Source organism: Prunus avium, chromosome 6, assembly GCF_965620075.1.
Source record: "Prunus avium chromosome 6, drPruAviu1.hap1.1, whole genome shotgun sequence".
NCBI lineage: Eukaryota > Viridiplantae > Streptophyta > Magnoliopsida > Rosales > Rosaceae > Prunus > Prunus avium.
In genome coordinates this window covers 28515794-28541677 of record NC_142289.1, presented here as the reverse complement: position 1 = coordinate 28541677, position 25884 = coordinate 28515794, and the positions used below count along the sequence as shown (strand labels likewise).

General features: G+C 37.1%; 3 protein-coding genes and 1 pseudogene across 3 annotated transcripts; 2 read left to right on the top strand and 2 right to left on the bottom strand.

Annotated features, from left to right (window-relative positions):
* Positions 1 to 4652: 4652 nt before the first annotated feature.
* Positions 4653 to 8529, top strand: LOC110763304 (Tetratricopeptide repeat (TPR)-like superfamily protein). The gene has a single exon (XM_021966059.2). It carries the CDS (start codon positions 4804 to 4806, stop codon positions 7435 to 7437), a length of 2634 nt encoding a protein of 877 aa, XP_021821751.2. The 5' UTR covers positions 4653 to 4803; the 3' UTR covers positions 7438 to 8529.
* Positions 8530 to 9248: 719 nt separating this feature from the next.
* Positions 9249 to 13347, bottom strand: LOC110763296 (subtilisin-like serine-protease S). The gene is made up of 10 exons (XM_021966051.2): positions 13271 to 13347; positions 13048 to 13145; positions 12745 to 12897; positions 12554 to 12665; positions 11824 to 12364; positions 11594 to 11688; positions 10948 to 11187; positions 10671 to 10785; positions 10292 to 10496; positions 9249 to 10196 (listed from the first exon to the last, which is right to left on the bottom strand). Exons 1-10 carry the CDS (start codon positions 13345 to 13347, stop codon positions 9649 to 9651), a joined length of 2184 nt encoding a protein of 727 aa, XP_021821743.2. The 3' UTR covers positions 9249 to 9648.
* Positions 13348 to 14735: 1388 nt separating this feature from the next.
* On the bottom strand, positions 14736 to 20144 carry SKD1 (AAA-type ATPase family protein). Its single transcript, XM_021966064.2, has 8 exons — positions 19299 to 20144; positions 18272 to 18377; positions 17387 to 17585; positions 16195 to 16263; positions 16029 to 16103; positions 15809 to 15907; positions 15514 to 15669; positions 14736 to 15139 (listed from the first exon to the last, which is right to left on the bottom strand). The coding sequence occupies exons 1-8, from the start codon at positions 19768 to 19770 to the stop codon at positions 15014 to 15016; spliced, it is 1302 nt and encodes a 433-aa protein (XP_021821756.1). The 5' UTR covers positions 19771 to 20144; the 3' UTR covers positions 14736 to 15013.
* Positions 20145 to 25063: 4919 nt separating this feature from the next.
* On the top strand, positions 25064 to 25770 carry LOC148293978 (glutathione S-transferase T2-like; annotated as a pseudogene).
* The last annotated feature ends 114 nt before the right edge of the window (positions 25771 to 25884 follow it).

Genomic DNA, 25884 nt, shown 5'->3' with positions numbered 1-25884 from the left:
ATGTCCAATGACTAGGAGATCCACCACTGGTTATTGTGTTTTTCTTGGGAGCTCTCTAATTTCTTAGAGAACCAAGCGATAGAAGATTGTTTTGCTTTCATTTGTGGAAGCTGAATATAGAGCTATGACGGGTACTTGTTGTGAACTGACTTGGCTACGTCTACGAGATCTACTCTTGCTGCATCTTGACCCGGCCATTCTGCATTGCGATAACAAAGCAGCTCTACATATAGTAGCCAATCTTATCTTTCATGAGCGAACTCGACACATTGAAATGGACTGCCATTTTGTCAAAGACAAAGTCCAAGATGAATCAATTGTCACACAACATGTTACTTCTTCTCAACAGCTGGCTAATGTTTTCACCAAATCTTTGGGCCAAGATGCTTTCACGAGTATAATACACAAGTTGGGAGTTCTTGACATCCACTCATCAACAGGAGGAGGAGTGTTGAGAGTCATATATTTCCCTACACTTTATAGATTGTACATTGTAGAGTAGGAATGTTATTTCTATTAATTAGCTGTATATTTCTTACCTAAATAGGATAGCTTAATTCTTGTATTCTTGTATAAAGTCAGCTTCTATGCTAAGTGAAAATCATTCTGGTCCAATATCTTCCCATACCGATTTTACAAAGATCGGCGAGTTGATGATTCCAGCATGACAAAACCACCGGCCCAATCTAGTGTTGGAGACGAAGACCATGAATCTGCAAAAGATGTATCTGGGTCATCGTCATCTACCTCCCCAACAGTTTTGCAATCGCAGACACCAAATACTAAAGGGAAAAAAGGAAGCAATTTCCCTTCTCTATCTCTCCCTCGCCAAAGCATTTGCTAAAGATGTTATTTTATTATTTAGTATTTATTATTATGGCTATATTTTTTTTTTTATAGTTTTATGTATTTGACTATTATTGTATTTAAAAGTACAAATTTACCTTTATTAATAACGGAAAATTGGATGAAATTTCAAAAAACTTAACGGCAATGATTAAATTGGCTGTTTTAATGAGTTCAAGTGCTAAATTGGCTGACTTTTTAGTTCAGAGAGTTAAGTTCGATTAGGGTCAAGTTCGATTAGGGTCATAGTTCAGGGCTCAAATGTTACTCATTTTCTAAACAACTATCATTTGGTTTGCCCATATTTTCACATCGATCGAATTCTTTTTCTTTTTCAGGTTTTGTTCAAATGGGAAATTTGTGACAAAACAGAAGATAAAAAATGGCCACAAAATGGTGTTTTAGCTTCTAGCTATAGTTAGTAGGTGTACTTATCTATTATTATTGTCCTTACAACCAAGATTTCTTCTATGGCCAAAAGAGTCCCCTAAAGTTGGTACACGCAAGGTTTGTATAGCAATGGGAAAGATGGATATGCCCGTATACCAACTTATTATGATCGATGGTTCAATTATGATGAAGAATGTAAAGTTCTACGTCGAGAATTTAACAAACTAAAATACAATATAAATTGAGTGATTTTTCGACAAACTAAAATACAATATAAATTGAGTGATTCCACTGTTAATAATATCGAGGTCGTTTGTATAAAATGCTACACATCTCAGACTATGCAGTGAATAAATTGAGGACGAAATTATTGATGCATTTACAGTCAATTGATTAAGAATGTTTAATTATCTTAGCCACTCAAGAACTTTCCACCAATCGGCTGATGTTTCATGTAGTTGGAGTTCATTGATCTATAATTGTCATAATTACCTACAAGTAATCAAGCAGACGCTTTAGGTTTTTGGTAGGTGGGGAAAGTTTGGCCCATATGGTCACTCACAATGACCAGTGCCATTCATATCCACCGTATGTTTCACCTTCCCCTTGTGAAAACTGGATTTTAATAACATTGCTTTCTGTTATTATTCATGGAAGTCAAGATCAAGTCCTTTTGCATTTAAGATCTTGTTGGCAGGCACAACAAAGAAATTCCATGAGAAGGATATCATAAAGATCTGCACAAGTTGCTGATGTTGGCTCGGCCAGTTGCCCAAGGTAATAAGCCTTCCTCTTTACCCCAAAGTTCAAATCTTTCTTTTCATAAATTAGATTAATCTAGAGTTGTTTAAACTATAGTTTGTATGAATAATATAAAAAAAAAGTCCTCCACAAGCCTTGCTCACATTATAATATAAAATATTAGAATGAGTATCTTAATCAACAATTGTTGTCCTGTACATACTTGAGCAAGGGTTTTCGACATTATTGAAAAATTTGTTTGATTGACAAACTTCTTTGGATTTGGACAACCGGCACAAGCTATCTGCAAATCACATGTTAGGTAAATTCAAATATATATTTTGCATACATGAGAGGTCTCGAACTTTGTTTTTTTTTTTTATATGCACTTTTAAGATGTTGTTAGTTTAAAAAGAACAAAAAGTTGTGAATAAATTTAGAACCTTCATAATTACTCTTTTTCTCTTGGAAAGGAAACAAGGAAAATATTATGAATTTAAGAAATTTATTTTTTGAAGACTGAAAAAACATTACAAGTGTTAGATCCCGTTGGGATCTTAATACCATACAAGTCCCCTTGTAGTCTAGACATTACATTCAAAGAAAAATTACTAAACCAAATACATGAATGATGGTAATGATATCCCTTTTTTGCTAAAAGATCCGCCACCATGTTAGATTCTTGACAAATGTGAGTAATTTAGATGTGAGAGAATTTGATGCAACGGCACTCGAGCAAGAGTGTTGAAAACACAAACTACCAACCACCAAGTCCCGTTTAGTTTAAGAATACCCGGAACTAGGCACAAAAAACACGATACAGTCAAACTTGTTGATTCCAAGAATACCCAAATTATGAGCACAAGATAGAGACCACTCTCTTTAATTTTAATTTCAATTTTCAACAACTACTGATTTGAAAGGAACATTACATGCTAGTTCTTATCACATGTAATATTCCTTTTGATTTAACAACTACAATCTTTTTCTCAAAAACAACTACTAATTTGACAAGTCTATACATACAAGTATTCAAAGTCTTAATCTTTCACCCCATATATTGAACCAAAACCCAAATTAACAAACCTCATTAATCTAGATACATTGAGAACTCTAAGTATTCTAAATACATGAAATTTATTAAAAGCCAAACTATTCCAAATCCATGAATCTTATTAAAAGCCAAAATAATTAGATAAGTGCTTTCTATCCCAACGATTCACTTTAATGCTTCCTTATCTGCATCAGAATTTTTCCATCAGCTGCCAAATGTCTTCTGCTATAGACTTCAAGCACCATGGTAGATACGGTGGACATGAATGGCCTTCCATCAGAAAGGGATCGCTGAAATGGTCCTTTTCATTTTTTTTCTTTTGAAAGTCTTGCATGTTAGTCGTCAATAACAAGTATCACTAAAAAGCCCTTTTGGTTTGGGGAACGATTTTTAGGCATGCCTAAAAGCTTCGTGGCTAAAACCTGCTTTTGGCAACAATCTACGACCAACAGAGGCTCAGTAAGAATACTGCTTTTAATGACCAAAACTTTGGCATGTCCTCAATTGTGAATAATGCTAGATTTTGTTCAAGAGGCATCTTGCAAAATAATGTCAAAACCAAAAATCTAGAAAATCAAAAGGCATATACATAACGTCCTTTGCTAGAACACGAAAGAATGGTTCATTTGTGACGAGTTTAATGAATGGGCTGTGCATGGCACTTTATTGCTGAAAATGCTGCACAACTAACTTCTTTAATACAATATAATCTTGAGTGTGGTAGTAGCTGTGACTTGTCAAACACCAAAGAATTTTTGTTTCGATTACAAGTGATAGTCTAAACTAAAGGGAGAGGAGGAGGGGGATTTCTCACCTAAGACCTCTTATTTATAAGCCAAGACCCTTTTTTCACTGGACTAGACCTCATTGACAGAACACCAAAGAATTAAAGAAATGGTTCATTACTTTAATTTGGGGCCTCCAACTGACCTAACAAAATAACTATTTAATAGAAATATAATGAAAACGTCACTTCTTGAGGTTTTTTTTTTTCTTGCTTGATGTATAAGTTGGCAAATATGCGATAGATTGTCCAACAAAAAGGACACACAGAATTAAGACGATTGGTCATTGGAGCGATAATTTTGTGATCCGAACTTTGTCTGAAAAGTCATTCTTTTATATTTTGGCTCCGAAGTCTTCATGCCGTGTCATCTAGTGTTTGTGTAAAAAGATGGTCAATCAATCCTAACCACATTTATTTACTTAATCATGGCATCAAATCTTATTGATTATTAATCGGCTCATGTTAGAGAGCTCGTATTTATAGAATACATTGTGTACCATCTCTCTAGATGAAGCTCACCAATACAATAGGTCTCACCTCTATACTCTATCAAAGAGGTGGTACATAAGTCAGTCTATAAATGTGGTCTTCCTATCCTACCCAAGGTGGTTCATATTTCCTTATTTTTGCACCACATTTGAATACCGCGTAATTTGGCAGGTGAGGTATACATGTCATGTCAATTAATTAATCAATCTCATTAGATTTTTTTTTTTTTTTTTTCCGATGCGAATTTCATTGGATGTTGGTTGTATGCATTACTTGCCACATCTTGTGGTATTCAAATGAGGGATTTTTCTGATTTTGGGTTGCTTTCTAATGGGCTAACTTTGTATTTGGGCTGTCAAGTTCTCCCAAATGCCCAAGAGAAGGCCAAAGGCCCATAGCATAAGCAGCGGTTTGAAGCTTAAAATCGTTTGCGGGCGCGCGCTCTTTCGTTCTCTCTTTCTTCTCCATGCGCGGCAAATGCAAGTAAGAAGAGAGCATGACTCTAAAGCCCGCTTTGAGGACCCTTGCACAGTCATACACAAACCAAACTCTCAAACAATACCAGCTTTCATATCATATCAAGCCTCTCTGCCACCTCCACGCGATTGCCTTCTCTCCAAAAACGGAGAGCTTCGTGTCTGAATCAAGAAACTCTGTAATTGCTCACCACCTGCTCGACAAAACTCCCCACAGAGACCTCGTGGAATACAATCACTTGCTTTTCGAGTATTTTCGCAATGACCTCAACAATGAAGCGATTAACCTCTTTGTGGGTCTTTGGCGGTCTGGTTTACGAGTTAATGGGTCGATCCTGTCTTCTGTTCTTAAGGTTTGTGGGTCCTTGGCTGATCAAGTTGCGGGTAGAGAACTGCATTGTCAATGTGTAAAATCTGGGTGTGCAGAGGATGTTAGTGTTGGGACCTCTCTTGTTGATATGTATATGAAGACTGAAGGTGTTAGAGATGGAAGGAGAGTCTTTGATGAGATGGGGGACAGAACTGTAGTGTCATGGACTTCCCTGATTGCAGGTTATGCCAAAAATGGGTTGAATGACCAGGCATTGGAGTTGTTTTCAGAGATGCGACTAGAAGGAAATAAGCCTAACCCGCATACATTTGTGACTGTTCTTGGAGTTTTGGCAGCTAAAGGTATGGTTGAGAAGGGAAGTCAGGTTCATTCCATGGTGATAAAAAATGGCTTTGAGTCAATTACGTTCGTGTGCAATTCTTTGATTAACATGTATCTAAAGTCGGGGATAGTTAAGGATGCTAAAGCTGTTTTTGATTGTATGCCGAATAGGGATGCAGTTACTTGGAATAGTTTGATTGCGGGTTATGTGATAAATGGGCTCGATTTGGAAGCTTTTGAAATGTTTAATCAGATGGGGCTTGCAGGCGTTAAGTTCACACAACCGATATTTGTTACTATCATTAAGTTATGTGCTACTTATAAAGAATTGGTTTTTGCAAGACAACTTCAGTGCCGTGTTCTGAAGAGTGGGTTGGCATTTGATCGCAATATTAAAACAGCACTTATGGTGGCTTATAGTAAATGCAGTGTAATGGATGATGCTTATAAAATGTTCTCTATGATGCAAGGTTTTCAAAGTGTGGTAACTTGGACTGCCATGATCAGTGGGTACTTGCAGAATGGTGGAACAGAACAAGCAGTGAAGTTATTCTGTCAAATGAGTAGAGAAGGTGTTAAACCAAATGATTTCACTTATTCTGCCATCCTTATGGCCCGCCCTTCTTTTTCTATAGGCCAAGTACATGCACAAGTCATCAAAACCAATTACGAGAAGTCACCTTCAGTAGGAACCTCACTCATAGATGCTTATGTTAAGATGCAAAATGTTCATGAAGCTGAAAAGGTTTTTCATATAATTGATGAGAAGGACATTGTGGCATGGTCAGCAATGCTTTCTGGATATGCTCAAATAGGAGATACTGAGGGAGCTGTTAAAATTTACCTCCAGTTGGCAAGGGAGGGGGTCATACCTAATGAGTTTACCTTGTCTAGTATCATTAATGCTTGTGCTGCACCTACTGCAGCAGTAGAGCAGGGGAAACAGTTTCATGCATGCTCAATTAAACTAAGGTTGAATAATACTTTATGTCTAAGTAGTGCTCTTGTCACCATGTATGCAAAAAGGGGGAATATTGACAGTGCAAATGAAGTTTTCAAGAGGCAAGGAGAGAGAGACTTAGTTTCATGGAACTCAATGATCTCTGGTTATGCTCAACATGGTAATGGGAAGAAGGTTCTTGAAGTATTTGAAGATATGCGTAGACAAAATTTGGAAATGGACGGTATAACATTCATTATCATGATCTCTGCCTGTACTCATGCAGGCTTAGTAGATGAAGGTAAAAAATACTTCAATATTATGGTCCAAGATTACCATATCGATCCAACAATGGAGCACTATTCTTGTATGGTTGATCTATACAGCCGAGCAGGAAATCTTGAAAAGGCCATGGATATCATAAACGGAATGCCATTCGAAGCTGGTGCAAATGCGTGGCGAGCTCTCTTGGGTGCTTGCCGTATTCACCGCAACATAGAGCTGGGAAAACTTGCGGCAGAAAAGCTCATTGCGCTTCAGCCACAAGACTCTGCCGCATATGTTCTGCTGTCCAATATCTATGCCGCAGCTGGAAACTGGCCAGAGAGAGCTAAAGTGAGGAAACTGATGGATGAGAGAAACGTGAAAAAGCAACCTGGGTATAGCTGGATTGAGGTGAAGAACAAGACCTACTCATTTTTGGCTGGTGACCTTTCACATCCCATGTCATACCTTATAAATTCAAAACTTGAAGAGTTAAATAACCGATTGAGTGATATGGGTTACCAGCCGGACACAAATTATGTGCTTCATGATGTTGAAGAGGAACACAAAGCAGCCTTTCTTTCTCAACACAGTGAAAGGCTGGCAATTGCTTTTGGATTGATTGCCAAACCTCCAGGGTCTACTATCCACATTCTGAAAAATCTTAGAGTATGTGGAGACTGTCACACAGTTATTAAGTTAATTTCGGTGATTGAAGCAAGAGATATTGTTGTCAGGGATTCAAATCGATTCCACCACTTTAAGGATGGTTTATGCTCTTGTGGAGACTATTGGTGACACCTCATTTGGGAAATGGGTTTAACATGAAGTTTTGAAAGGTTTCTTAGGTCATCAAAAATACCTTTAAGCAAAGCAGCAGCATGGCTTCTTGTGCTACGTAAATTTTCATCATGGTGGCCGTGAGAATTGAACTCCTAACTTAAATGGAGAATTTAAGGCACACCATGCATCTAGCAGGTGTATTTTTTTAAATAGATTTTTATGGTGGGTGACCCACTGGTTTTTCTCATAAAATAAAGAAGCGCCACATACCAAGATAACTGTTGATTGCTACATGATCCTACATAAGTGGGATTTCAAGATAAGAAGAAATCTGAATGAAATTGAGATGGAGGAGCCCTCTGCAATGTTACTGTTATTAGAAAATGTGTGTATTGCCAAATGGGGTTGATGCAAGAAAGTGGAGGCTAGAAACTTCAAGGGAGTCCTTATGTAAGTCTTGTGTTTGGCTTTTGTGTCACAGGCAGGATTCCCCATCTTTCCAACCTTTTGGGCAGATCTGGAAAGCAAGGGTTCCACCTGAAGTAAAAGTCTTGGCATGGACTAGCTCACAGGAAGGTTAATACTTATTATGCGATCAAAAGAAGGCCTTATATGTGTCTTTCACCTCATTGATGCATTTTGTGCAAAGAAGAGGGTTGAGGGAATGCGGATAATGTGTTTCTAAATAAGTGGTAGAGATTGTATAGGGAAGCCAATGTAAGCTGGGTCGTCCCAAGGAGTTGTGTTGCTTTGCTCTCTGAGAAGCATAGGCAGGGGTAAGAAAGCAAAAGCTCTTTAGGGGTGTATGCTGTTAGCTGTTTTTCGGAGTTATTCGGATGGAACAAAATAGGAGGATAGCAATATGAAGGTGTGGAAGTGGAGGAAATTTGGGTGAGAATCAGATTTTGTTAGTCAGTTCGGACTTTGGTTGCTGGATATTTGGATTGGGAAACAGCTCTTTGTCGACAATTACAGTTAGGATCACAGTAGTGTGTTGTTGTTGTTGTTAAAGTTCGTTTTCTTCTCTTTTTTTGGGTTAATTTGGGAACTCATTTGTATTCTTCTTTTATGATTTATCAATGGAGAAACAGAGATTCAAATTTGGAACCTCTTCACCACTAGCTTATGAGCTAATTGGTCATTGTTGCCTTTTCATAAAAAATAAATAAATAAAAGAAGACCAGATCAACAGTCTCATGAAATTTTCATTGCCACCACTCATGTTGTAGGAGGTATGTGATAGCACCAATTAATTTTGGACAATGCTAGATAGCACAACTTTGTTCTCTTAACTTTCTTTCTTCAACCTAGGTAGCATTCTCACATTCAAGTCAAGTCCACAAAGTTGTTACATGACTTTTGTGTTCTGATGTATTTGGTCATGTGATCCATTTTCGGACTTCTTAGCAAGTTGAAATACTTTGTTGGTTATCCATGGAGTAATATGGTACTAATGCATAATCTCTTCATTAGCAGCTTCGTATTCTTGTTAAAGTGAAATGGAAACTGCGTCAATTCCATTATTAAAGCCTTAGACATATTAAACAGCTTTTGCTCATTGCTTTCTAAGTCACACCTGCATAACGATTTTGACAGAAACTTTATGCGTGTGGATATCTATTATGATAAACTTAGTGGACTTTGTTAGGTCTTGGATCTTGCATTGTTTTTGCTTTGAAAGTTGCCTCTTACAGTTACAGTTCCATGCTTAGCACACACTTGCATTCACTGTATTCTTATTGCTGTGAAAAGTGATCAGGTAAGGATTTCCTATAATTGATGTTTTGGGGATGAAACCTTAATTTTCAAAAATTACAAGAATTTGAAACATAGTATAAAGATTTAGTCCTTCCCCCACCCTACCTAACAGACGAAAGTACAAGGAAAGAGTAACAATTACATGATAACTTTTTTGCATTTATCATGAAGCTAATAAGATGCTTAACTTTCTTGCACTTGCAGTGTTGTATATTTTGGCCATCCACAAATTCAGCATGCCACTTACGAAAAGGGGGGTGGGAACTATGATTTCTCAATGCCGACTATACATATCGGAACGTATTTAATCTGAAACCATAGATATACAAGTCCATAGGAAGTGACTGTGAACTTTTGATATACTACACAAGTACATTTCTCCTTGTAGCTTTTGATGGGACAATCGACAAGTTGAAATCATCATCTAGATATAGTATCTGAAAAAAACAAGCTCTAGAACTCTTGTTCCTATACTGAAATCACATTGAGACCAATAGGACTCCTAACCTTTTGAATACCATTGCTCCATGTCAAAGCTCCAAACACGAAGCTTCCATTACTGTTCTTGAAGGCGGCAAAATCTACCCTAAAAGACATCTTTTCCCCGCTTTTTGTAAACTTGAGTTTAGATGGTGCAACTGTGACATTCACACCTGCTGGATAATCTACATTGGCAACATATACTGTTGAGCCTTTACCATAATAAGTAACGGTTCGGTGAACAGATACCCTTCCATTCATTTTTGACACACCAATCGAAGGATAGTTAAAATTGTAGGAAGGGGCTGGAGACTTCTGGCAATAAACTAGACTTCCTGTGAGGTTTTTCAGTTGCAAAGGGCTAGCCCCAGTGCTGCAGAGAAAATTGATAATGTCATGGGAATCAAAATCATATACTAGTCCAGGATCAATTGCTGCAGCTGGGTTAATGTGTCCAGATCCATAGTCAAAAGGTGTGGTAGGGGTTCCATTTGGATCTCTTCCAATGGTTCTTCTGCTGTTATCAAGGACAGTTGCTGTGACAACAAAAGAAAATCATAACTTGAGTGACCCAATTTAAGTTTGTTAAGCTACTTGAAAGTATAATGAAAAAACTTTTAAATGCAGTGACCTGTTGTCATTATTGCAGACATTATGGCTGCTGGACTCCAGGAAGGTTGGTAGGATTTCAAAATTGCTGCAACCGCAGATACATGTGGGCAAGACATCGAGGTGCCAGATATTATGTTATAATTGACAGACATTTCAGCCGTTGCAGCAGTCGCTGCCGGAGACCATGCTGCTAAAACATTCACTCCAGGTCCTGTAACATCTGGCTGCAATAGGTATTTTCATAGTTGGTTATTTATTTGGAGTTAATTGTTCATTTAGTATAACCCCAGGATATAGCACTGATGATGCTCTTTTACCCACATTCCAGCATTAATATTGATTTGTAAGTGTTTTAGATATATTCAAGAAGAGAAACTAAGAGATTTGATAGAACTTACTTTGATAATGTCTGGGGTTATGATATTTGGCCCCATGGATGAGAACACTGCCATTTCTGGTGCAGGTTTAGTTTTCAGAAATGTAATCGTCGGGGAGATTATAGCAACTGGGTTCCTGTAATAACAAGACTTTTAAATTTCCAATCAATTTAGGATTTCTCGGTAGCTAGTATCGCTGACTTGTTGGATATCTGTAGCTTTCAATTTACGTTTTTTAAGTAACTTTTAATTTCTTCCATTGATAGATATTTGAGCAAGCAAAGCTTGAGAAACTCACGTTTCTGTCGTCATGTACTCTTGAAGCTCTTGTGCTTCTTCTTGACCAATTAGAGTGCCTGGGATGACAAACTGGAAGCCAACATCTTTGAGAAATGGATCGACAAGAATCATTCCCACACCACCACCTTGTCTTACAACTATGCTTTTGTCCCTTCGGTTATCAGTGAAGGTCTCAAAGGTGCATACCACGATTTTCCCCTTAATTAAGCTAGCATTTAGAGTATTGTTCTTGCAAAAGCTGATAAAAGAAACAATCAGAACTTATCTAACGGTGAGCAAATAATGAAAGTTCACAGGTTTTCATGGGCTCAAGTATTAGCTTGGCCAAGGCAAACCAGATTTAGTTTGATCATGATTACCAATTTGGAGGTTAGTACTGGGTGTCACATATCGAAAGAAACCTATGGTTTCGAATAATGTTCGTTACCATCAGTGGAGATTTTAAAAAGTTTGAATATTGAAAACCATTACCTGATGAGTTCTCTTAGAATGACATGAAGTAGTATTGGCATAATACTGAGCAGGTGTGTTTTCTTTTGGGTGCTAAAAGAATGTACTGTGCATATAGCATGATAGAAAACTATATCATGCATCAGCTGGTGTAGCAGTAATATTAACATCAAACATTTGAAAAGAAAGATTACCTTGCATTCTTTGCTGTGACTTCTGGGAGAGCTGCAGCACTTGCAGCTATCAAACCGTAAGACCTTTCCATTTTCAGTGGGTTTAAGGAGGAACCCTGTCATCGCAGAATTTATATCTGAATGTCAACTTTAATTGTTTTTTTGGTGTGTTGTGTGTGCACACATGCACAAACCTTTATGTGGTTAAAAAAAAACTTGAAAGGGTAGAAGCATTTGGATGCCAAGCTCACCTTAAGAATTCTTGAATTTCCAAGATATACGTTTGAATGGAATTCCCTATCCAAAGTGCTTGCAGCAACAGTGAGGATCCAGGGAGCAACATTGCATGCAGTACTTGGGAAACCAGAGTTCCCAGCTGATGCAGAAACAAGTATTCCTCTGTGGAATGCGTGGAAAGCCCCAATGGAGATTGCATTTTCAAAATAAGTTGGCTGTGGAGGGTCAGGGCCAAGGGAAAGGGAGAGAATATCGACACCATCATAAATGGCATCATCCATAGCAGAAAGAACGTCTGCATCACTACACAAGTTAAACCAGCATGCCTTGTAGATAGCAAGTCTGGTGCTCGGTGCACCACCTCTTGCAGTGCCTCTGGCCATCCCAAAGAAGCTGGCATTAGGTACTACAGATCCAGCTATTGTTGAGCCAGTGTGACTCCCATGTCCATCACTATCTCGAGCTGATCGGAAAAAAGGAAGAGGCGCAAAGGACTCAAGAGGCCCTTTCTCTACTTCAAATCCTTGAACATAAAAGCGGGAGCCGATGATTTTCCTGCAAATAAAAAACCAATTTACAAAGTTGGACTTCTGGATATGGAAACCCTGCATGATTCAGCAATGTGCAGTCATATTCAGGTAGAAGATATCTATTGACCTAAACAGTTTTTTCTTTCTTTCTTTTCTTTGTATTTGTTGGATGATAAGAATAAAATTCTATAGCAGTCTAAGACATGAAGGGTACCTGTTGCAATTGGCCAATGTAAAATTCTCGCCAGTAACACACTCTCCTTTGAATTTCTCCGGCACAGGCCCTAATCCTTTATCACTGAAGCTCTCTGACTCTGGCCAAACTCCTGCAAAACAAAACTAACGAAACAATCATAAAGGAGTATAAGGAGAAGAACCAGATAAGAAAAAAGATTGAAGCCATACCAGTGTCAATCACACCAACAATGACATTGGATTTTGAATCCATTGGCATTTGATTGTATTGGGGAATAGAGTCTAGGCCTAGAAAATCCCAGGAATGGGTTGTGCTCAAACGATTTGTTTTGCTCTCGAACACAGAAACAACCGAATCACTTTCTGTAGTACATGAACAGAAATCAATGTAATGAAGTTCTTCTCACATATAGTCAATATTTTTACTTTTATTTTGTAAAAAACTATTCTTTCTTCTATTCTTACTCTATTGGGTTTCTAGAAGACAATACCATAGTAATTTAATCACAGTACCTGCAAGTTGTTGAGCTTGCTCTGGTGTAAGCCTGGCTGAGAAGCCTTGAAAAGTTTTACTGTAATGGTAAAGTGCTGCATCGTGTGCTCCAACAATACTGAGAATTATTCCAAAACATGAATAGATAAAACATATAGCAGTCTGCATTGGCATTTATGAAAGTAAGAAAATGGAAGCAGAAATTGTTCCTATATAGCTGCATAAATCCAATTAGTATCCTGCCTTCCAGTGACTGAAGCAAGAATCTCATGGTTTGCTCTGATGACAGATTCAGAGTTGGGGTGAGAGTGGTGCCCCATGTAAACTATATAATGCTGCAACATGAAAAAGAAAAAGAAATTCAAATTCAGATCACACATATATATATAGATGCAACTATATTCATTTCCGGGTTTGGGGTTTTGAATTATGCTCATCATATTTCAAGATTATCCTTGGAAAAGAACTTGCAATTTTTGCATGCCAATTCAAAACCATTTCATACCAAGTGCTTTCCTTTGTTTTTAATGAATTTTTTTCAGTTATCTCATTTCTAGTAGTCTGAAAACTAAATGATGGCCTCATTGAATCGTGTCTCAGTACCTTTTTGTTAGCAGTGGCTCCATGGGCCAAAGAAAATGCAATGAAGATGAGAAGAGTAAGAACTCTAGTGAGCTTCAAGATATAAGCAGAAACCATAATGATAAAAATATAGAAACCAAGAAATTGTAGTGATTTTGTGAAGGTTACAAGCTCATTTTATACCCCAAACTGTGTAAGGCTTGTTGGGCAATGCCGGCATTTTTCATTAAAGTTTGCTCATAATTGTTGGCTTACTGGAGAAATTTTCAAACATGCCCAGAAGCACCATGGTCGGTTTTTGGACAATAGTGGTGATAGGCAATTGAATTTTGTGGAAGAAATTTAGTCCTTTTGGTGGACGTATGCTGTTGTTTCATGTAAAACGTACAAAGACTATGTTTTTAATGAAACATTTCCAAATGTGGTTTCCTCACAATACACACATTAGACTCTCAGACAAATCCAACTAAACATAATACACGAGTATAGTATATCACTAATTTCTTTACACATTGAAACATGAAATAATGGCACAGTAATATGGGGCTGAGTTGGTTAGCACAACTAAGATCATGCGAGTCATGCGACCACAGCAGGTGAAAAATTTAATGTCAAAAATCCAGCCTGCTCTGTACCAAAGGATGTAGAAAAGGGTAAAGGAGGAAAAAGGAGAAGTGAAAAAAGGGAGGTTGGCATGAATCCCAGGTCACAGAACTCTGCCGGATTAAATATCCAAGTCCTCCGAAAGGCGCATCCACTCCTGAAAGCATATCCATGAAAGGTACACAAGATTAACTGAGAAACAGGTTTGCTTGGGGACCAGACGAATGCCAGTTAGTGACTAACTGGAATTTAGACACAAACCGGTACCCAAGTTCTCAACTTCCCAAATCACAATACTAAAGAAACAATGTGTAAACATACAAAAGATAATACTAAAAGCAAAAGAAATGAATTTTGCTACAAATAGACAACGGTCACTTCAAAAGTAACCCCCTCCAACCATCCAATCCTATCTAGATGAATTTTGACAGTAATCACAAGTAATTGTAAGGATATCTGAAAGTCAAAACACTTAGAAGCCAACTGCACAATTAGTTTCACGAAAATAAGTAGAAATTACCAATGGGGACGACAAACATTATTGATGTATCAACATTCTGAAGCAATATTTTTTCAACTGTCCTTTACACAATTTGAAAACAAGCCATTCAAGATGTTCAAACACCAGTATTTTCATCTGAATACAGAAAAGGGAGGTCATGTCACCTTCCTCATTGAAGAAACTAATTCAGAGTATGTAATTCATTAGATCCATCCAGCACTAGGAAATAAAATACAATTCTTGGCCACTGCACTGATGATAAGTGTGGATCAATGAGATATATAAATACAGAAAATTCATCACCCTTCCTCTCCAAACTCTTTTGTGAATCTCTCATGGACATCAAGGTCACTTTTGCTCACTGTTGGCCTCTGTCTAGCAAGCACCTTATCAAAATCTGTTTTTGTGATTGGAGGTGGAAGGATCTGCAAGGCAGTAATGAGCACATAATATTACTTTGGAGATGTTTAAACTTGAACATCATTTTATAAAATAAAATTAAAAAATTAAAAAAATATTGAAACTTGTTCCTCTGACAATGTAACAGATTTCCCTTTCTCATTTACATGGATCATACATAGAATAACAATATTTTAAAATTAAATTAAATTTTGGATTTTCATCGCAAGTGAAATTTTGCCTCTCCAAATGATAATGAAAAAACTTCCCATCACTTCACAATCTGGTGTGTAAAAACAATCCATCGAACTGTGTGCCCAGAAGTCACCAGAAACCAAAATATTGAACCAAAATAGGCATGTGAGTATCAAATCCAGCATTCAAAAACATGTACACATACCTGTGAAGCAAGTCCTTTTGCAGCCAGCTCCTGCATGGTGATTTGGATAGCACCGGGTTGCTTTGGTCCACATGGTATCCACATATTATCAGCACTCTTGAAAAAGAACATGGCATCTTGGGTTTTGCGAACAGGTTCAAAGAGAACATCTTTAACCTGCCAGTTTTAAAACAGAACAAACCAAACCAAACAGAGTGCTGTGAGTTATTCTCAATTAACTTGTAATGCAAGGAACACTAAAGACAGGTAGTAGAAACGCAGAGATACATGCAAAACATAAATGCATTGTGCTTACACAAACAGCAACATCTGAACCCGAAAAACCCTCAGTTTTGCGACCTAAGCTTTCAAAATCACTTTCTGATAAGTTGTTAGGAGTATCTCCTAGATGCACCTGTTCAGAATATCGCCCAAAAAAAATGTATAGCACAAAAGGTTAGTAAAAATATTTTGTTTTTATTACTCTGTTTAATGAAAAGAAAATAATAAAAAGATAAAGGAAAATGTCACAGTACTTTGAACATATGCTGTCGAGCCTTTGCATCTGGAAGGGGAATGTATATACGCTTGTCGAAACGTCGCCGAATGGCCTGTAATTAATACCAGTTAACCATAGCCATATGATGTGTCCTTGGATTAAAGATGAAGCCAAGCATACAAACTTCATATATTTCTCCTTACCTGGTCAAGTGCATAGGGAGTATTCGTTGCTGCGAGAACAAGAACTTTCTGGTCATTCGTTCCCACACCCTAAAATACATGACAGATAAGATCCAGTGAAAAATGAATGGCTTCTCATCCAAAAAGAAAAGATCTCGAAAAAAGGAATGACCTAAATTATATTTCATCACATTATTGGAATAATTTTTTTATGAAAAATGCCTCTCTATATTCCAGAGTAACAATAGATAGCAAGATGTAATGCAACTCTAAAACAAGAGAAGTTTATGAAACAGGTAGAATCAAATAAAAGTGGTATAAGAAGATCAACTTTAAAATGATACTCACTCAGTCTTCCTTACATATGTGATCATTTATACACTAGCAACAACTAATAATATAAATAGAGTAATAGAGATCAATCTACATGTCTCTGCTTGTACTCTATTCGAGGAAAACATGGTAAGAACAAATGGTAGAGTTAAAAATGAAAAAAAGTAGGAAAAGCAAGTCATTCATTTTAATAATGTGTCATTCATTTTAATAATGTGTCATTCTTTGGGGATATTAAATTAAGAGTGTATCTTTTATTACTTTACCCTTTTCTCTCTCTCTCTCTCTAACAAAAAGGGAGAGTTATATATGCATTATTAGGTAATCATTCTCTAATCCAGTACTTAGATAAGCACCTTAATGGACTTGTTTTTCAACCATTACATTATATAGAAATGAATGATTAAGATGCATCACACCTTCTACATATCTCAGTCGTCCATATCAGATCTAACGGCTGAGATTTGCATTAGAAAATTATTCTAATTTCTATATAATATATACATACAGAGATCAGTACATAAATAGAAAACTGCCAAGGCAATTTCAGTACCTCTAATCCAACAAAATCTAGTTTTATGACTAAAACTGGCTGATGATGAACAGAAAGAGTTGACATGACAAATATTATTTCAGCAAACCAGCCAAACAAAACCTTATCTAGCCTTAGCTAGTCTACAAGTTTCCTTCAGTTACTTACAAACTATAAATTAAGTTTGTTTCCTTACCCAAATACTTTCAACGTTCACTTTGAAGTGATAACTAAAAAAGCAAACACTAGTAGGAAGAATTGTAGGTATTAGAAATTCGAAGGCCTCATAAGAATAGCCAAGGCACCTTAAGAATTTACTCCACTACTTCCCACAAAACAAAAATATACCTGCATCTGCACAAGAAGTTCTGTCTTAATTCGTCTAGAAGCTTCACTCTCATTGCCTTCTCCACGTGTCCCACATAATGAATCTATCTCATCGATGAAGATGATGGATGGGGCACTATCACGAGCCATTTGGAAAAGGTTTGAAACTAGCTTTTCACTCTCACCCATCCACTTTGAAACCAGGTCTGAAGAAGAAATACTACCAGAAGAAAATTACAGATTAAAAACCAGAAAAGACATCAGTATGGAAATAAAATGGGAACACAAATAAGAAAGCATAAGCATAATATTTCCAATTCAAGGATACTTGGTGGATTTGTTACACAAAATGATGAAGCACAGGTCTCAGAATAAGGCACTCAGAGAACACCTCAAAGGAAGGGGGCTCATGCAGACAATACGAGCACTTGGTGGCTTGGCCGTCATATATTACAAGGTTATCATTTCAATCAAAATACAATCTCTTTTTTCTATGAGTTCGGCTTAAAGTTCTCACTGAAAGACAGAGAGATGCACAACCAAAAAAAGAAGATAGAGAGAAGATATCTAGGGCCCTCAATAAGGAACGGATTACTTTGATACCATCTAAACACCCCCTGGGCCAACTTGACTTTATACGATCCTGTGCTTTTGATTAGAGAGAATCGATCCATACAGTGCAATATAGCAAACACTCACATATGAACAGTATCACATTCTTCAAACTATGACACACACAAGAGATCAAACATGATATTTGTAATAGCACCCGCAATTTTCCTTTTGTTTTTTTCTTTTGTTTTTTGGGGGGGTGAGGGGGAGTGGAATGTTCGTACAGCAAGCTTCAAGGGTAAGCAGATATCTTCTAAAAAGAAGTCAAGTCATCACACAATGACACTATATTACCTGAAAAATGTAGAGTCTGCTTCAGTTGCAACAGCCTTGGCCAAGTATGACTTCCCAGTTCCAGGAGGCCCATACAATAGAAAAGCCCTCCATGGCCGTCTCTTGCCTAAAAGAATGTAAGTGGATACATATTAGCTTTTATAGGATGAATCAAAATGAAAACTCAACTTAGTAACTGTTAACACGATTTTCCAATGGCAGTAGAAACTGATTAACATATATAACTGTAAACACAACTTTCATACTAGCTTCTTGGCGTCTACAGAAACACATATAAAATGATGGATAAGCAGTTAAGATAGTAACAAGAAAGCAACAAACACAGTGCTTCAAGCAACCATGAAAATTATATTAGAAAAAAAATATAAGAATAATTAGGTAGGGCAAGGAACATATATAATGTAAGATACTGAAACCAAATGAACTCTTGCTTCCAAAGGGAACAATATTTCCAAGTAGGAGAATAACTACTACAAACCCATCTTAAGTCTATTAACAACTTAAACCTTTCTATCGGTGGCCCTCTGCTTTCCCTAGAAGAATGCAAACCATATGCCTGTGTGCACCCTTATGATTCCAAAAGGCCACTTTAATTTCACAGACATGGAATTAGAAAATAGATATCATATATGATATCAACAAGCATGAGCGTAAGAAGGCTCTCCCCATCTATGTGACTGTCTTATAGTAAACCTATGAAAGCTTTCCCCATTTAGAAAATATAATCCCTAATAGCTCAACATTACTCAATGCAACAATGCAGCATCAGAAACACTAGAAGAGAAAACCAATTGCAACCATAATAGCTGTTAATCAACAACAGTATAATTCACACTGCTTTGAAATCCTAAACATTCAATATTTACCCAACTTTGACAAATGCCCTAAACAACTAAATCAAAAAGCTGAATTTCCCAGCTAGCATCAACATTACCAAAGAATTAAGGTATAGCAAAAGCACAAAAAGGAAAAAGGAAAACAAAATGCAAAACCCAACTACTATCACAAACAAACGAGCAAAACTAACCAGTAAAGAACTGCGGGAATTTGACGGGTAATATAACTGCCTCTTGCAAGGCCTGCTTGGCACTCTCCAAACCAGCCACATCGTTCCATTTCACATTGGGCTTTTCCCTTATAATCGCCGAATTGAGCCCGGCCCGGAGCTTAGCCTGCTCCGGATCCTCACCGTCGCCGCCCTCCCCGTCTTTGGGTTTGGTCTTGGGCCTGGTGGCCACAGCCGCATCCCCGTTGGATGCAGGCCCGGGGCCGCCGTCATCCAACACAGCACGAATCTCCTCGGCGCGGCGCAAGTACTCGGTGAACTTCTGGGTTATGGCTTCCTTGATCTTAGGGTTCTTCTCGTACTTCAAGTGGGTCTTGAAGTATTCCAAGGCGTTCATGTACAAAGGGAACGCCTTGGCGTAATTTCCCGCATTATCTTCCTGTACGGCTTGCTTCACGTATTCTATCGCTTGCTCCTTGAAATTGCTATACATTTCTGTGGCTCTTCTCTGACCGATCACACATATAGAATTCGAAATTCCGGAACCGGAATCGAAATCGAAATTGAAAAGGGGAGGTCAGGAAAAAAAAACCCTAGGGTTTGAATAATTTCATCCGATGGGTGATTTTAAGAGAAAATCGGGGATCGGAGGCTGGTTTCCAGGTGCAGAAGCCCTAGATTTTACTTCTTCGTTGTTAAGACTTGTTTGTTTCTCGGGAAAAAGAGTCAGAAGAACGGAGGGGAGAGAAGAGGATTGTGCTTGTAATTTTACTTTTGTCAAGAGGACGCGTTTGGAAAATGGAATACTATTTAGTCCATCTGTGTTGCAAGAGGGAAGGTTCGTTCTTTCTTGATGGAATTTTCAGCACCAAAAAAAATAGAAATTTTGAAAAATGAATGGTTGTAAGGGAAATCTTCTTTCAAATTAATGTTTAATTATCAAAAATGGGTATTTAAGTACCGTCTGGGCCAATAGGGTCTAGTCCAATAAAAAATGATTTTTACTTACAGAATTGAGGTCTCAAATTCGAATCCCGGCACCCTGATGATAATGCATGTGTGACAAACCACTAGTTTAGACTATGGTTTGTACTTTTCAATTAATAAAAAAAGTTATCGCTTATACTAAAAAAAAATTATATATATGTCTTGAATAATATTTTTAGTGAATATTTTCAGAAAATAAAAAAGAAAAAAAGAATTTGCATATTTAGAATTCGAAACTGAGTCTAATAACTTAATTGAAGAATTATTTTAAAAAATAAAAACATTGAAAACATGTCTGCTACGAAAAAGTAAAAACAAAAACATTGAATGATTTCAACAATGGTATATTGCAAAATCAAATACAAGAAAATTATATAAATTTATATAACCAAAATAAATCTAAAAACAAATCACCCACTAAGTATATAATTAAAATATCTTATACATGTGTATATAATTAATATTTTTATTTTGGGATGTGTCCATATTTGAGCAAAAGCCCTTTTACACGAATTGCTATGAAAATAAAGCAATAACTCACAAAATTCTCGTAAGAAGAAAAGGCTCTAGAAAATATTAACTAGAAAGAAAATCAAAACTCTAGCGGCTTGCCTAGTCGAATAGAGCATAAATTATTCCAACGTATGTTTTCTTGTGTTTACCAATATATGACATTGAAATTACTTAAACTCTCGTCTTTAAATTATTTCAAATATTTAAACAAAAGGAATTTTTAAAAATAAAGGGCTAATGACAAAAGACACCATGCAGGTTTGGGATAATTCTCAATATGCACCCCAGTGTATTAATTTTATCAATTTACACCCTTATATTTGCAACATCATCCAATTTCATCCTTCTATTAAATTAACTGTGTGGTCAATCGTTAAATTCTTACGCGTGTACTATGGGATCTACCTACTAACCAATCAGTTCCTAGAAATTTTTATATAAAATGATAAAATAACATAAATTTAAAAAAAAAAAATAAGGCTATTGTGATTTGGAGCCCATCTCCTCCACCAATTCAGACTCTTGCTACTCTCTATCTTCTCCCCTTCTCATCTTCTTCAACCCTAATTCCAGTTCAAACCAACCTCCACCGACCTCAATTTGAAGCCCATCTCCTCCACCGACCCCAATTCAAACCCTACCTCCTCCTCCAACCCTAATTCAAACCCCACCTCCTTCGTCAACCTCAATTCAAACCCCACCTCTCAATCTACCGGCTTTTCCAACTCGCGCCGGCTTCGATGGCACCACCAAGTGAGGCCCAGGTGACGCCCAGGTGACGCTAGACCCTGCCCAGGCTTAGCTCCAATTTCGTTCTTTTGGACTTGCTTTTAGAGTTACGACTCATTTGGACCAGGGCCCCAAAGTCGTCACTTCAGACTACAACCGTTGCAGACCGTTGAGCTCAAAAATAGAGGAGGCAAAAGCCACGATGTACTACGATGAGTTGACTCAGAGTGGAGAAGGGGCCACCAGATTCAAGTAAGGCATGGGCTTCTCTTTTGCAAGTACAAATAAACTCCCCTGCGCACGGTTTAGCGCTGCCTTATTTGTCATCTTCCTTCCTCAGCAAGTTCGTCAAGGCCTCTAGCTTGAAAAAAGAGTCGAAGCTCCAAAAGCAAGTCCAAATCGAGTGGGACAGAGGGAGAAAGGGATGGGAGCTAGGGTTGGTGCTGGGTGAGAGGGGGTGAACAAGGGGCGGGATTGTACAGGAACTTTTTTGTGGACGGGATTGTACTTGAGGAGCAATGGGCTCTTGTTATTCATATCCTCTTCCACAAACTCAAAGGGGATGCCTTTTGTTTTCAAGGCCAGTTCCATTCTCTTTGTGTAAAGGCTAAGCCACGATCCATGCAAGGTCACCTTGTTTCCTTCTGCCATCTCTCTTTCACACTCTTTTTCAGTTTTGGGTTGGATGTTGGAGTCAAATGTTACTGGAATTGGGTTTTGGTGTTCCGCCGCCGAGCCAACGCCAGAGAGAGAAAGAGGGATGGAGGTTGGGGTTGGTGCGGGGCGAAATGAGGTGAACATGAGGCGCTGGGTTTGTTGGCCTGGTGAGGGGTTGGGATTTTTTTAATTTATTTTTTAAAAATTTATGTTATTTTATCATTGTATATAATTTTTTTTAGGAATTGGTTGGTTAGTAGGTGGGTCCCACAATAGACACATCAGCATTTAAAGATTGACCACACGGTCAACTTAACGGAAGGATGAAATTGGACGATATTGCAAACGTAAGGGTGTAAATTGATAAAATTGATACCCTGGGGTCCATACTAAGAACCACCCCAAACCTGCAAGGTGTCTTTTGTCGTTAGCTCTAATTAAATTATGTGACTTCTACGTTAAAATCTATAATCCAATATCCTCAAAACCAAACTTGTTGATCCAATTCTAATTCCTTAATTCCTCTATTTAAAAATTCTCAAATGCATAATTTCCCTCATTCCTGGTAAATAAACATGCCTAAAGTAGTAAGTTGCATAGGTTCTCTAGTGCATGGTTCTCGTCCGTCGATTCCTCATCCCTTTCTTTCATCTCACCTCCTCCATTTTCACTTACTCTGCTCTTCTCCTTCCTCCCTCATTCCAACCTCAATCCATGTTCGCAGCTATTCATCTTAAACGTGCTTGTTCACGTCTCTCTTGGAAGGTGTGCAAAGTTTCCACTCGGGTGCTCGCACCACCTCCTTCAATTGTTTGGTTCTTGTTGGTTATGGGTTTCTTTTGCCCTTTAGTTTCCTTTGATGTGTGGCTAAAGTTTCCTTGGTGCGATTTTGGGTTCGATTGGTGCGAAGTGTATCAATATGGAGTGGGTTATTTGGGGTTTTTCTTGCTTTCTTGTTTTGGCAATTTTAGGGTTATGTTCTAATCCATTTGGGGCTTTTGTATGTGGTGTTGTTTTGGGAGTTTGTTCTTTTGGCCCTCTCCTAGCTGATGCATGTTGCTTCTTCTTTCTACTAACTATTGCACAGTTTCGACAAAAAAAAACCTTTTGCAGAGTTGATCGTGGTCACTGGTAGATCCTAGAATTTTTTGACGAAGGTACAATTTTGAAAGGCTAAAAGCTTTTTTAAAAATGGCAACCAAATATCCTTATAATTTAAACAATACCAATGTCATTCGTAATTTATAGTAAAAAAATAACATTGCAGTTAACTTACAATTGTTGCCAACGAGGTTTCATATCATGAAAACATCACATTATATCTTCAAGAGTGGATAAAATAAAGAGAGAGCCAAATCAGCCTCTTCCTCCCCGAGTATGCTAATGATCATATGAATACAGAGAGAGTCAAATAATAAATAAATAAAAACATATTATTAAAAGAAAAACGAAACTTGTTCGACGTTTCCTGAAGAAGAAAAAAAAAAGTAGCATGTTTCAATTTTTTTTTTCTAGATTAACTATGAATACATTCGAAGTTACTTTGGAAGTTTGATTGATACATTATTTTCTTTATTGGCACAAGACTTGATTAATGAATCAGTTTTATAAAAGATTGAGTTCTCTCAAAACAAAAACAAAAGGGGGAAAAAAGGACGAGATTTAAAAAAAAAATTATGAATTTGATGATCTTTTTACAAGGACTTTGATTGGTGTGGTGGGGACGGAAAGAATATCTCAAAAAGGAACTTTCTTTCTTTTATAAAAAAAAAGGTGAACTCTCCTTATTGAAGGAGTTTCCTCCTTCTTTTCCGTCTACAGTACGAATCTTTTTTCTTTTATTTTTCTTGGTCCAAAACGACGTCATTTTAGCCAGGAATTTTTAAAATAAAAAAAATAAATGTGCGCACAGCAAAGGAAAGGAATTGTTGGAGGACTTTTGTCGAACAGGTGGAGTGCGCAATGGACTAAGCGACGTGGCAACTTTCCGTCACTTGCAACGCTTGATCCGATGAAGAGAGGTGCAGCTGTACCTCCTTGTGCCTCTGTAGGTCCGTCACTGATCATGGCGGCTTCTTCTTGCTTTTTTCGCTAGGATTTGTTCTTGTTGGGCTTTGTTTGTAGAGATACTTATTCAAAACCCATTTTAGCATGGCATACTCATACATAGCCTATTTGGAGAGAAAAACCCAAAATTAGCCACTTGTCATTTTCTAATTGGTTCTTAGTGTGTTAAAATTTTATAAGAACCAATTAGAAAATAACAAGTGGCTAGTTTTAGGTTTTTCATTTCAAATAGGCTCTATAAGAGCATCTCCAACCGATATGTCAAAAGTGCCACATAGATATTTAACGGCTAGAAATAACATCTCACATCACTCCAACCGAATTGTCAAAGCTGATGTGGAATGAAGGCTGGAGGTTCAGCTGTTATTTTTGACAGCCTAAAAGCAAGATGTCAAATGAATATTTTATTATTTTTAAAGACAGCTGTAACTTTCATTTATTATTTTCCTTTTTCCTCTTTCCAGTTTATTTACTACCGTTGAACAATTGTTTTTAAACGCACAACCATTTCCTCCTATTGTACATGTAATTTTTGTTTATCACCTCTTTCATTTCATTTTCTTCAAAAAGCTATATATATATATATAAAAGAACTTGTGCTCAAACACAGTTCTTCTTTTATACCAAAAAAAATTCTTTTCCTTTACAGTGAATTTTGAAGAACCCCAACATGTCTCATCATTTTTCCAATTCATCTTCTGATTCGACAGATGAGCATTTTTGGAATCTTGTTGATTCAGAGTCTGATGAAGAACTAGAAATGTTGGAAGTGGTTGCTTTGTAAAAGGAACAAGAGAATATGGAAGTGGTTCGAAAGTAGTAGAATTGACCGAATGCTATCTCAACAGTGGCAAAAAATTCAAAAGGAGGTCAATAGATTTTCTGGATGTATTGCCACTATAAATGAGAGAAATCAGAGTGGCAAAACTGAGCAAGATAAGGTAATTTTAAATGGTATTAGTGTATTTAATTATTAAATTTATTCTCATGTGGAGTTTTGTTTTGTTTTTTTAACCTTTAGATTGTGGATGCGGAGACTACATATGAAGCAATATACAAAGCAAAGTTCAACCTTGATCATGCTTGGATTTTATTGAGGCACCAACCAAAGTGGTTACAAACACAAGAATCAGTGAGTAAGAAGCATGAAAACCAATCTAACTTCACTAATTTCTCATCATCTTCTACTCAAAGAACTCCCATAGATGTTGACGAAGACGACACCAACGATACTTATGCTCCCGCAAAAAGACCACTAGGTAAGAAGGCCGAAAAGAGAAAGATGAAAGAAACCACTAGCGATGAGCCCACTCCTATTTTGGTGCAAATTCTAACATTACATGAAGAAAAAAAGGAAAGAGATTAAAGGAAAATGGAGCTTATTAAGAAGAAAGTTGAGCAAGATGAAAAAAAAATCTGACTCAAACAAATGGAGTTCAAGACGAAAATTATGTCTATGGATACATCTGGAATGTGTGATGAGGAAAAACTATATTATTCTCAACTTAGAATGAAAATTCTTCGAGGTGTTGAATTGTGAATTATATTTCAATGAATTGATTGTCTTGTAGTATTTTCTTTTCTTTTTAATTAAAAATATAAAAATTATATTATAAGAAGTAGTAAATAAATCAACACTGAAATGTAATAAAAT

Coding starts and splice junctions, on each gene's coding strand:
- LOC110763304 (XM_021966059.2), top strand. CDS start 4,804: ATGACTCTAAAGCCCGCTTTGAGGACCCTTGCACAGTCATACACAAAC.
- LOC110763296 (XM_021966051.2), bottom strand. CDS start 13,347: ATGGGGCACCACTCTCACCCCAACTCTGAATCTGTCATCAGAGCAAAC. Junction 11,689..11,823: donor GAAATTCAAGAATTCTTAAG/GTGAGCTTGGCA, acceptor CTGCGATGACAG/GGTTCCTCCTTAAACCCACT. Junction 11,188..11,593: donor GTCACAGCAAAGAATGCAAG/GTAATCTTTCTT, acceptor TTCTTTTATCAG/CTTTTGCAAGAACAATACTC.
- SKD1 (XM_021966064.2), bottom strand. CDS start 19,770: ATGTATAGCAATTTCAAGGAGCAAGCGATAGAATACGTGAAGCAAGCC. Junction 16,104..16,194: donor CTCCCTATGCACTTGACCAG/GTAAGGAGAAAT, acceptor TATTAATTACAG/GCCATTCGGCGACGTTTCGA. Junction 15,140..15,513: donor CAAAAGGACTTGCTTCACAG/GTATGTGTACAT, acceptor ACTGCCTTGCAG/ATCCTTCCACCTCCAATCAC.